At 48.6% G+C, this 11970-nt stretch overlaps 1 protein-coding gene across 12 annotated transcripts in view; it reads right to left on the bottom strand.

Moving 5' to 3' along the window:
* The window catches only part of LOC119459033 (sphingomyelin phosphodiesterase), a 145535-nt gene that overhangs the window by 97537 nt on the left and 36028 nt on the right, over positions 1-11970 (bottom strand). Inside the window, exons 7-8 of one of the 12 annotated variants that reach the window (XM_049671072.1) lie at positions 5627-5707; positions 3486-3573 (exon numbers count right to left, since the gene is read on the bottom strand). The exons of 10 other annotated variants lie outside the window; for them this stretch is intronic. In XM_049671072.1, the coding sequence (XP_049527029.1) occupies positions 3486-3573; positions 5627-5707 (169 nt within the window). The remainder of the gene's footprint in view (positions 1-3485; positions 3574-5626; positions 5708-11970) is intronic. One more of the 12 variants, XM_049671071.1, reaches the window with a different exon arrangement.

Below are 11970 nucleotides of genomic sequence, written 5' to 3'. Positions count from 1 at the left end.
CAATAGATGGCCCACGACCGTGGCGTGAGAAACTCATCCATCGCGATGGTCTGGAGGCTCCCAACCGCAGGAAGGCACTCAGCAGAACGATTCACTTCATTCATTCAATAAAATTGCCAAACATTAGCAACTTGGCAGGAGAGTTTATCCTCTTCCTCACCTCAAGCTCAGCAGAGGTCAATCAGCTACTCTTAGAATGTTGCAGACGGGATCTTTCCCGTCGCGGGGCTTCCCGAGTAGGATATACTCAGACGTGGTCCCAGGTCATCCCGACTATAGTGAAATCCTTTTATCTATACTTCGCATGCTCTAGCGGTGTTCTGCTTTGCCAAACGACCTCGAATCCGAACGGGAGAAGGCCATCAAAAGCACGGTACTCCGAAAGCGAGCCCAGGATATCCAGAGTGCCCAGGAAAGGGCAGAGCGTCACGGCGTTCTGACCTCTACATGGGCGCGGCCAGTGGTTACAACGGCCTCCCGTTAGGAGGTCCTGACAGTAGCTCCTGAGGATCAAATAGAGTTCGTTGTCTGTCTGTCTGCCTGGCCGGTTGATGCGCATTCGATTTGTCCCTGCTTGAAGCGGTATGTCGCTGCACCGAGATTTTGGATTGCGACTGCAGCACTTAAAGATACAATGAGTCGACTTCCAACAGTGAAAATATATTGTCTCAACGAAGCTACCCATCACTCTTACACTAACACTAGCTAAGATAAATGCAATAACAACGCGCTCTTTGAGCACAGCAGTAGCGGCATATTTGATTATGATGCTGTTTGCGGGCACTAAGCTAAAATGAAACTAGAAATAATTAAAAATGCCTTGTTCGAGGGGCTTGTCCGCCTGCATTCTAATTCATGACATGCATGCTAATTCATGACCGGCATGAGCCTGCATGCTAATTCATGACTAATTCATTGAACTTCTTTTAGGCAGAGTTCCAGCATAAGACTAAATTTAGCTGATGCTCACAAGGGCCTGCCGTGTGCCCTTGCCAATTTTAGGCCACTGCTGCCACCAGTCGATGAAATAAGTGGTTTGGTGCGCGACAACAATACCTCAAAGCTTTATTTATATCTTGAGATGTTAAACTTGGTGGCACGTCCACCGTAGCATGCAACAACACTGTGCGACAGATGTCGTAGTTTGTAATTCATGAACCCAGACGAGATACAGAATCTGATATAAGCGTAGATCATATTTTCCCTCACGTACTGACTACACACAGACGTAAGGCACTTTACAGCTTTTCATTTCACCGTTTTATTACCCAATGTACATTTATTAAAATCATACCAACGTACAAAATCGGATAGTTTACCAGCCGCTATTCTAGGAGGGGGGGGGGGCGCTGGTATGTTTCAGAAGTAGGCTTAAAATGATTTTCACATAAACAAAGAAAAAGTCGCAGCCTCGACACAAAAGCCGAAGCATTGATTGCGATAGAAAATAAGTGGAGCGCTATCCGAGGTAAGGATATTAGTTTTATCAGCCGTGTAAATCTCTAAACAAGCATGATGTCCCGCGCTCACGAGCAAACATGAGCGCATGTCACTCGATGACCGCAGAAAGTCGCTGTCAAAACGCTGGAGTGAGTAAGCGCGGCGTAGCAGCGAGCGAATTCACCATCCTGCTGCCGCTTGCCTCAACGCGAACTAAGCCACGAAAACAAAGCACAGGGCGGACTCTGTCCCCACCGCAAATGGCTTTCAAGATAAAGCCGCCCGGGCGGGCGCACGAGGCGTAGAACCTCCCCCCGCCCACCGTACCCTCCCCCCGGAGCGTTGCGCCCAACTTCATAAGTCATTGCACCCGAATTCATAAAACCTTCTTACGCTAAAATTGTTCGTATGAGAAAATTTCAGTCAATCCTGATGCAGGACATATTATTAGCGAAGGCGGTTGGCCAATGGCAGGGAGTGCTTACGAAAGAAAAACTTTGTGAATTCGGCCCCAGGATTGCAATATGATGACCCAAAAAAGTCAATAACGGAAGATTGCAGGAGGAAGATTTGGAGTGACCAAGAATCATCGGAGAAGGGCACTGGATCCAACGTTTCAACCAAGGCACTTGCCTTTGTGTATGCAATTACTTTGGCTGCACTATTCAACCAATTATTCAATAACCAGCCATGCGTTAGTTGCGACCAATAAAGTGTGTAGTACAACTCCACCGACACATGCAGGTAACAGTGATTTATTGAAATAAAAAGTTACAGTTTCTCCTAAATTGCGATGCATCGATTGAGATAGCAAATTAGTGGACAGCTATGCGAAGTAGGGATATTAGTTTTATCGGCCCTATGAACTTGTAAACATAGACATACCAACTAAATTAACAAGCATGGCGTCACGCGCGCACAAGCAAACATGAGCGCATCTCAATGACCGCGGAAACTCGCTGTCAAAACGGTGGAGTGAGTAAGCACGGCAGCAGCATTTAGAGAATTGACCTTCGGGCTGCCGCTCCCATCAACGCGAACTGATGCGCGAAAACACAATGCAGGGTGGACTCAACCCGCCGCAGATGGCTTTCAAGATAGTAGGCGCGCGCGGCGTAGAACGTGCCCCCCCCTCTCTTTCGACTCTCCCCCCGGAGCCTTGCGGAGCCGTGCGGCGCCGGCGGGTGCTTGCGGCAGCTTGGGTCGCCCGGGGTAAAACGTGCCCTCCTCTCCCTAACCCTCCCTCCGGAGCGCTGCGCGGGACAAGAAGACGTTGCGCTTGCTTCCCCGGTTCTCTCCCTTGCGTGCGTGAGATTGAGCCGCGATCGCCAGCTCAGCCTCGCACACTTTCACTCGCATATTCAACACATTGCGCGCGCCGACGATTTTATCGCCTTTGGACTTTATTGGAACGTCACAGCGACGACAGAAATGCGCCTGGAGTGTCCGTACAACTTTTATCACAATAGTAAATTTTCTACATGCTTAATAAACGTAATAAGCGATACTATAAGAATTATGTAACTTCCGAAACTCGTAATTCAATACAGGTGGAGAACACGCTGGCATGTGCTATCGCCTTCGTGCACATATGCCTTTTGAACAAATCCACGTGGTGTTCGGGAGAACCTATGCTTATTTGATACTTAGACAGTCTAACCACATAGCAATGTACTTGATGTATTATCTTCAAAAATTAAAATATGAATATTTGAACACATGGTCTTTGTACAGAGTACCAAAAAAGAAAGGGCGCGAAGATGTATCACCAACTGTGACGTGCCACGAACACTGATCTTGATACATCACTGTTGCTCATTCATCTTCGCGACCAGGTGTTTTTTCTAGGCTGCGGACGGACCACACGCTCCGCCACTCACGTTTCTCTGGTTGAACATGGAACGTCATGCCATAAATTGTTAATGTTAAAAATGGTATCAATGTGAAATCGCTGCGACCAGTTGGATTGACTTTCTCATGACGTCAGTAGCATTCACGGTTAAAGTATCAATTACCTCAATGACATCATCCAAATACAACCTTACCTTTTCGCCCATTGTTTCCGATTCATGTAGCTCATTAACGAGCCATGATAACTGCTGCGCCTGGTCTGTGGCGTTTATCAAGAGCCACCTGCGGCCGTAAAATATAAACATTAGCAAGTATCAATTTAGCAATTAACACTGGCATTATAAGATAAATTTTGCATCCGTCGCAGTGAACATGCAGTTGGAAGGAAGCTTTACATTAGTTTGTTTGGTGCTAGCTTTCTCGGACAAAATTTAGTTTGTCACCTGCCTAGACACTTCCAGACTTTAACAGACGTCCGTATTGAACTCTGTCCTTCCTACATTTGTGCTCACTACTGACACATATGCCACTGTACAGTATTACTTACTCAGTCTCGATTCCTTGATTTTCACTACAGTGTATTGGTCTACACTGAATTACGACACGCCACGCCGCACAACCTGCTAACGTACAGAGGTTTTGAAGTATTCTGCACTCGATTATCGGAGACTAATGTAGGTGACACATCGAATGACTTTGCTCGTCTGCCATGTTTAGTAGGTATCTCAAACTCATAGACGCTTTAAGATTTCACCGATGTAACGTCGTTTAACGTCGTTGAAGTATGACAGGCAACTTTAAAAGAAAATGCATTTGTTAGCGGATACCATAAGGTTTCCGTATCGGAAATGAACCAGTAGCCGATGTGTGCTACTGTGTATGCAGTATGTGCCCCTGGAGCTATTTGTCGCTGTGGTGTTCCCGATATATGTTTGTATGTACGAATACAAAAAAAAACGTCCGACAGCCGGATTCCAACAGAGGTCCTCAAGCAACGAAGCCCGACACTGTAATCAGTATTTCATGGACGTTTACATCCACTGCGGTGTGTCTTATATTCTCCTTATAATTTTAGTTTTGGTATGCAAGACCCGATAAACCATTTAAAACTATTTAACAGGGCGTCAAAGCTCAAAATGTGGGTGCTGCCGAAGATGGTGCCGTACGAACAATGAAAGCAGGCTGACGGTCATCCGACTCCCCTCAGACTACGAGTGAAGCGATAGAGTGCCATGCACCGTGACACCGCTCCCTTCACACCCCCAGCTCCCTAAAGACGACATTGTGTTTGATAAATTTCAACAGGTGTTTTAATTGCCGTTTAACTTTTTCGCAGCCGTAGCTAGCTACCCTGGTGTGAAAATGGACTATATGTTGTTATCTCTGGCTTACAAGTTGCCTGCTCTGAACAATCACCTTTTGATTCCCATGATATCTCAATGAGCAAGACTCAAGCAATTATTTCGGTGGCGTATACAGCGCTCCGCCGTCCCTATTCAATATCCTTATCTTTCGCACCTTTAGTAGACAACGTGGCGAGAATGTGTATATTTTTCACCGCTGTGCATAAATCACCCAATTCAAGGTAAGAGGCGCTTAACCTATTTAGTCCTGCTGAAAGAAGCCGACGTAAATTATTTCCGCAAGTACCGTTACAATTCCTAGACACAAAACGCTTGGATGGTCTTTGCCACAAATAGTAGCATAGCCTCCACTTTCCTTATTTCTTGTTTCGAAAGAATGCAGGATATCGACGAGCCGACTGTGTAAATAATGCCAAATCTTAAGCTATAGGTGGAAAGGGTCCTTCGTTCAGGATCCCTGCGGCTTTGCTACTTCTCTCGCCCGGCACTCCAACTGCTACTGGCCACAAATGCCTGAACTGGACAGCACGGTATTCTACTATGCAACTGTTAGGCTGGATGTGTAGGGAGTGTCGGCTAGCCTATTCTCCAGCAATGCCAATAAACCTAATAGAAAAGTAAGTTAGATAAAATGTTGCATGAGCACTCGTAATAATACCTAAACCGACTCACTGGATGTATCATCGTATTAGACTGGTTCGGTCCAGATGAAAACGCGTGCTTGGTTAAGTTCTATGGAGATTCACGTTGACGGACGTGGCAATGAATATTAAAGTCTTACTCCAACCTCAGGCACCTTAATCTCACCCCTATAAGTTATCCGCTGAGCAAGACAATAGCTGAGAATAGTGATCGACTTCTTTGAACGGTTTGCATTCTATTTTAACACAGCCATCACCAAGACCGAGGTCTCACTTTGCTTTAAAATTGCAAACGTTTCAAGTTAGATGTAACTTGCATCACTTACTTACACATTCAAGGAGTCGCAGTAGTTCGTATTCAAAGAAATGATCTTCAGTCCAGGGCGCAATCTTGCTGAATAGTAACCAGCCCTGAAAGAAAACAAAAATGTCAGCACTCAAAGTTAACCATTTGAAAGAAGTTTTCTTTTATTTCGATTTGGATAGTTTCTGTTTGTTGGTCTGCCCATTTATAGGCTCTTTCATGCCAGCCTGGATCATTTGGTAGTCCTAGGTCTAATTGGTAGTACATTGGTCTGTGCTGCTGAGGCAAGCAGTTTCAACCTCAACAGTGGCACCAATATGGGCTACTGGGTGTGGGGCACTTGCTATGTGCCGCTCTTTAATCAATCTCTGTTACCCCAACTAGGGCAACTAGGCATGCGTCGCTCTTTATGATGATCTTTGGTGTCAACTTGGATCACTGACTTTGTTTTACTGGGTACGTGACTATTTCTAATTAACATTTTGATGTCAAGTGGGGTCACTGGGAAATTGTCAATGATTACGTCCCTCTCTTCAGTGAACTTCGCATATATGACGCGTTTCGGCAATTGTAATGAGCTGTGTCGTTGAATTGTTTCAATGCTCATTGAATAGAGTTGACAGTAGGGTTCCTGCCGGAATTTGTTTTCTACATAAGGCATATTGTAGAGCTCTTGGAATCCTTGCAGGTGTCACAATGTGGTTGCTGAATAATAACGCCAAAATGGGTACTCACCGTTCGTAGCACAAGACGTGAAGCTTAATTGTTGGCAGGCAGCCGCTTTCGCATAGGCTTGTCATGCACTGATGGATCCTGACGTGTACATCGTCGTTATACAATAATATTATGATTATGGGGTTCTTCACGCACATTTCAGGATCTATTTATTGCAGGCACTTATTATGCACTTCTTCCTAATCTATATAGTGTCATAATCATACATGTGGCTTTCTACTTCATCGCGCGTGCGAACGCATCGTCAGTATCAACTGTGCCTGGGGCCCTTCGCCGCCTCTCCGCGGCTCAATATTGACCAGCCCTTACTGGCACGTCACAAGTGGTGGCGGTACTTCTCGGTCCCCCGTCCTCGGCACGCCTGGCCTGCTCTCTGGAGTTTCGTTCCAAGTCCACTGTCTGCCAGGATATTGCAGGACGAGCAGCCGGGCGCTTCTACCCTAACCATCCCGTCAGCGCAAGCCGCACCTTTTTTGATCATCAGCGGTCACCAGCGTGATCCCCATCTGTTCGCTGGTCTGTGCGGTGAAGATGCTGTGGACTGGCTGGACAATTACTAGCGAGTACGCTCTGCTAATCGGTCGGAACGATCTCCTCAAGCTCCGCCATGTCTCGTTGTATCTGACGGGCGTGGTGAAGACCTGGTTTTTCAACCATGAGATTGATTTCTCCGATTGGATTTCAAGCAGCATCTTCGGCAAGTTTCTGGCACGCGGGTGATTCGTTCCGCTCTTGCGAAAAAAGTCTTGATGGTTTCAAACTACACTCCGGCGAGTCGTACACATTGTACGTCGAGAAAGTTCTCGCCCCCTGTCACCCCGCCAGTGATGCCATGGTTGAGTCGGACAGTGTACGTCACATTCTTTAAGGTATTGGGACTGCGCCCTTCAACTAGGTGAACATAAAGAACCCGGCTACCGTCGCTGACATCGTCTTGACGTGCCAGCCCCTCGACTAGATCGAGTCCGTACGCTTACAATCGCAATTCCGCGAACATAGTTCTACGGCAGAACTCGAACTGCGGGTAATAACCCGGGCGATCATACGCGAAGAACTCCAGTGACTTGGCTCGTCATCTTCGCTGGTGTTTCCTGTTCAGCCTTCTAGGGCAGCCTTGCGCCACGTCATCAAGGAGGAACTTGCGTCCATGACCTGCTCTGCGCATGTGGCCCCTCCTGCCCCTCACCCACTTCCAACATAGGCTCAGGTTGGCGCCACCCCTCCGGTCAATGGCCACTATATACCACTTCAGCATTCATAGTCTCATCTGACCTTTCTATCTGCCAGCACACCGAGCACCCCTACTCTCTGACTTGGCGTCCTTCTCGCCCTATATGCTATTACTGTGGTTACCGCTGCCATATGTCACGTTTTTACCGCAAGTGCCATCAAGATGACCGTCGGGGGTACGGCATGCGTGAACGCTAAGCGTTTTCTGTTGGGGCCTCTTATCAAAGCCAGCGTTATGCTTCTCCTCTGCACCGTTCCACATCTCTACCTGCAACAACCGAGACACTGAGTGGTTACCGTGCCACCAGACTCCGCTTACCTTCGCATTTCCGCCGCTCATCTCCCCCGCTTCGGCCTGCCTTACTCACCTGTGACCGTCGGCCGGAAAACTAAATAGCGCAGTTTTCGGAGGAAAATGCGCTCACAGAGTCCATTTTCTCCAGCATTGCTCTAACAGTTCCTCCAGCGCACCTTTGCAATATGATATCTGTGTGCGCTGTTCAAGATGAAGCATTGGTGGATACCGGTTCGATTTATCACTTATTCATGCCGGTTTCTGTAGGCATCTAAGGAAAGCTACGACGCCTTACGATGGACCCACACTGGTTGCCGTTCATGGGAACATTATCCGACCTATCCACTATACACTATCCACTGTACTGTGCCTTTATTCATCGATGGCATCGTGTACCACACAGTTTGCTGTGCCGTCGCCCTCATTGCGCCAGCTCTTTATAGGATGCGATTTTGTTGTTTCAGGTTCTGTTGCTAGATATTGTCGGCAAGGTGTACATATGAGCGACACCGAGTATTGGCTTGGCAAGGAAAAGTACAAGCATCTGCTTGCTGCCGAAAATTCTGAGCTACCTCCAGGCTGTCACCAAATCCTTACCATCACATCCAACGTCTGTGACCACGGGGATGTGTTAGTGTTACCTTCTGCGCTTTGGTTTACAAAAGGGGTAACAAATGTGTATGACGCCTAGTTACACTTGACAAGGGTTACACTTGACAAGGCTTCGCGCTGCAATGAACAAAACACCTTAGAAATGTTTTCTTCCGAGAGGCACCATTGGTGAATCAGAGCCTCTCTCTGTCGTTACCCTGGGGTCTTCTGCCTCTGAAATCCCTCCTGCTGCACATTGTTCCCCTGCATCCGCTCTAGCAGCTGTAGTCAGCTTCAACTTGACCGCTTAGCAGACGCAACAGTTGCTTGCCTTATTTATAAAGCATGACGGTTCATTTCACGTCACATTGGGGCAGACTTCTGTCACAGCGCATCAGATTCACACAAACGGCAGATATACATATGTCATCGGCCGTATAACGTCTCCAGACAAGCGAAAATTATAAGGGAAACGTCGTCGACATGCTACAGCGTAAGCTAATCCAACCCTCTGCGAGCCCTTGGTCGTCTCCCATCGTTTTGGTGGGGACAAAACAAGGCTTCGTGCGATTTTGTGTCGATTACCAAGCGCTCAACAAGATCGCGCACAAGGATCTGTAGCCCATGCTTCGCATTGACGATGCCGCTAATTCTCTCCAAGGTGCTGAGTACTTCTCCAGTCTCCATCTGCGTTGCGGTTACTGGCAAATTCCTATGCACGAAGGCGACATAGAAAAACCAGCGTTTGCAACCCAGATGGCCTTTACGAGTTGAAATGCATGCCCTTCGGCAATTGCAATGATCCCGCATCTATATTTCTGGGTGGAAGACGCCCGTCTACATGTAACAGAACTTTCCTGAAAGCTCTCTCCGAAAAAACATTTTCGACGCTCTATCGTGGACCAAATACAGTTCACTCACTCACTCACTCACGCTCAATGAATGTCTTCGCCGCTAATATTCCGTTCTATAGCGATTCTATTTTTTCCTTTTTTTTTCTTGGGTAGAAATTTCCGCACTATGTAGCTTGTTTCTTGAACCGGAGCTCCTGCGCTGTCCATATATTCACCAATCTACATCTAAAACAATATAGTCTCTTTGTCTTCCCTTGTTTTATATGCCAGAGACGCAACGGCAAATAAAGTCATGGCACGCTATATAGATGAGCTTTCATTGGGTTTGTGTGATGTGTGGTGCGCGACGGTGATATTTGTGGTGTGCGACAAGGTGCGGTGCATTCAAACAAGAAGCAGACGACAAGGAGAGCGCGTGCCGCTCTACCGCGCCGCGCCGAAAACGACGACGCCGAAGAGCGGCCAGCATGTGAACACGCGGCACAAGGAAAACAACAAAAGAAAGCCAATCCAATCGCAAAGGAACACGGAGCTTTGAGCAGCCAATGAGAAATCGACGAATCGACCAGAGCAGCAGAAAAAGGAGCCGCGCTGGCAGTAGGGGGAGGAGTTCCAGAAGCGGCACCAGGACAAGGTAGACCACCGGATCGGGAGTTGAAGACGGCCGTCGGGTTCCGGACCCGAGCCACCAGGACTTCACCCGGCCGGGGCCTCCTGCCAACCCGTTCCTAGGAGTCGCCACTCTCGTAAACAGCTGCCCGAGGCCGGCAAGCGTCTGCGCCCGTGGGCAGAACGTGAGCTGTCGGGCTACGAGCCCGAGTGCCATGACCAGCTGCCCGACCAGGACGCCGCCGCCGTCAACCCCTGCTGCCAAGCCGCCTGCCTTCCCGGGCATCGTCACTCCGCCCGATAATCAACTGCTGCTGCCCGAGGCCGGTGAGCGTTTGCGCCCGTGGGCAGAACGTGAGCTGTCGGGCTACGAGCCCGAGTGCCACGACCAGCTGCCCGGCCAGGACGCCGCCGCCGTCAACCTGTGCTCCCGAGCCGTCTATCTTCTCCCACCGAGCCAGAGCTGCCACGCTCTGGCAGCCTGTACGACGTTCCGACACAACGACTTTTGGTGAGACGAACACCGCTTATCTCGTCGTCTCGTCTCCGCTGCTTCGCGTCGAGACTGTAGTGCATACTCACACCCGCAGCCTGCCCGAACTTGCCTCATATCATTAGCGTTCCAGCTACGTGTTCTCATGTTATCTTTGTGTGTTTGGTTTATGGTTTTCTTTTCCTTTTAGTTTTATTAAAAGTTTGTGTGTTTTTCAACAAACGGCTTTGTCCTCGATTGGGTTCTGGGAGACTTCGCCTCAGAGAACCGCCAGAAAATATTAGACAAAAGAACCTGCTCATCACAAAGTGGCGTCCACGACAGGACAAAGCCGTTCGTTTCGATTTTATTGCTAATTCTCAGTTTAAAAACATGGCTAGCACGCGAGAGTTGTTAGCTTTAGCGGAACGCATGGGGCTTGAGGGAGCAGAGCTAAAAGCGTGGTTGGCCAAGCAGGAGGCGCGAGCGCGAGAAGAACGCACTGCGGAGCGAAAAGAACGGGCTGCGCAACGAAAGGAAAGGGCCGCCGAACGAGAAGCGGAAAGAGATCAGCTTGAGCGCGAGGCACGTCTGTTGCAGTTGAGTCTCAAGATCGCGGAGGTGGAAACGGCACGTTCACTGATTGAGATTCGCGAGCTGGAGTCGTATGCAAGCTCTATTGAGCAAACGTTTCACGCAGGCTCTAGACTCAGCAGTTCGAAAAATCTGTCTAGCGATTGCTCCGAACGCCGTCGCGGCCTTCCGTTCGAAAAAAGCACTAAAGAAGAGGGCAGCAGAGAAATGCACAGGAAAATAACCAGCCTAGATCCTGAAATTAACCTCAAGAAGGCTGAGGATAGCTGGGAGAGCAGGGAGCGGGAAACTACCAGTGAAATCGAGGCACCCATGCTCATCTGTGCTAGTAAAAGAACCTTGAATAAAGAGGCAATGCCTTCAGAAAGCCCGATTGACTGGGCAACGGTGCGCAGTGGTAGTGACCTCGAAGAGGACACCACCGACAAGGAGGTACGCTTGCGAACCAGTGCAGTTGAAAGCACATCGCATAAAGAAGCGCAGATGCCTCTAGAAAGCCCGACTGATTGGGCAAAGGTTCGCAATGCCAATGACCTCGAAGAGTGCGAGGCGAGCGATGAAATGCTCCCCCACTTTTCCGGTGTGCCCCTTGCAGTGGTGACAAGTGGCCTCGTCAGGTGCGAGGACCACCCAGATGAATCACCTCAAGAGGTGAGCTTGCCTGCCTGCGTCCCTGAAACCCCGATAGGTGAATATGGAATGAACCTGAGGTGTATGGAAGTACTCAGCCAGGCGACTTGTACAGAGTCAAAGAAAAATGCCAGTTACTTTAAATGTAAGACCCATAGCATGTTAATACTTAGTGACAACGCATGCACGCAAGGTCGGTTCAAGGGCCTGCTAGCTGAGGAGGCCGGTAACATTGTTGAAGAGAACCCTTCGGAGTTCCCAGATACATGTCCTGAAGAATGTAAAGGGGAGGCATCGACTTTGCACTTCCCCATGACTAAGGCAGTGGAGCAGTCCTCTCTTGCGTTAGAGGAGATCATT

This window comes from Dermacentor silvarum, chromosome 7 (genome assembly GCF_013339745.2).
Source record: "Dermacentor silvarum isolate Dsil-2018 chromosome 7, BIME_Dsil_1.4, whole genome shotgun sequence".
Taxonomy (NCBI): domain Eukaryota; kingdom Metazoa; phylum Arthropoda; class Arachnida; order Ixodida; family Ixodidae; genus Dermacentor; species Dermacentor silvarum.
The sequence above is the reverse complement of the archived record's forward strand: the minus strand, read 5'-3'. Positions and strand labels throughout refer to the sequence as shown.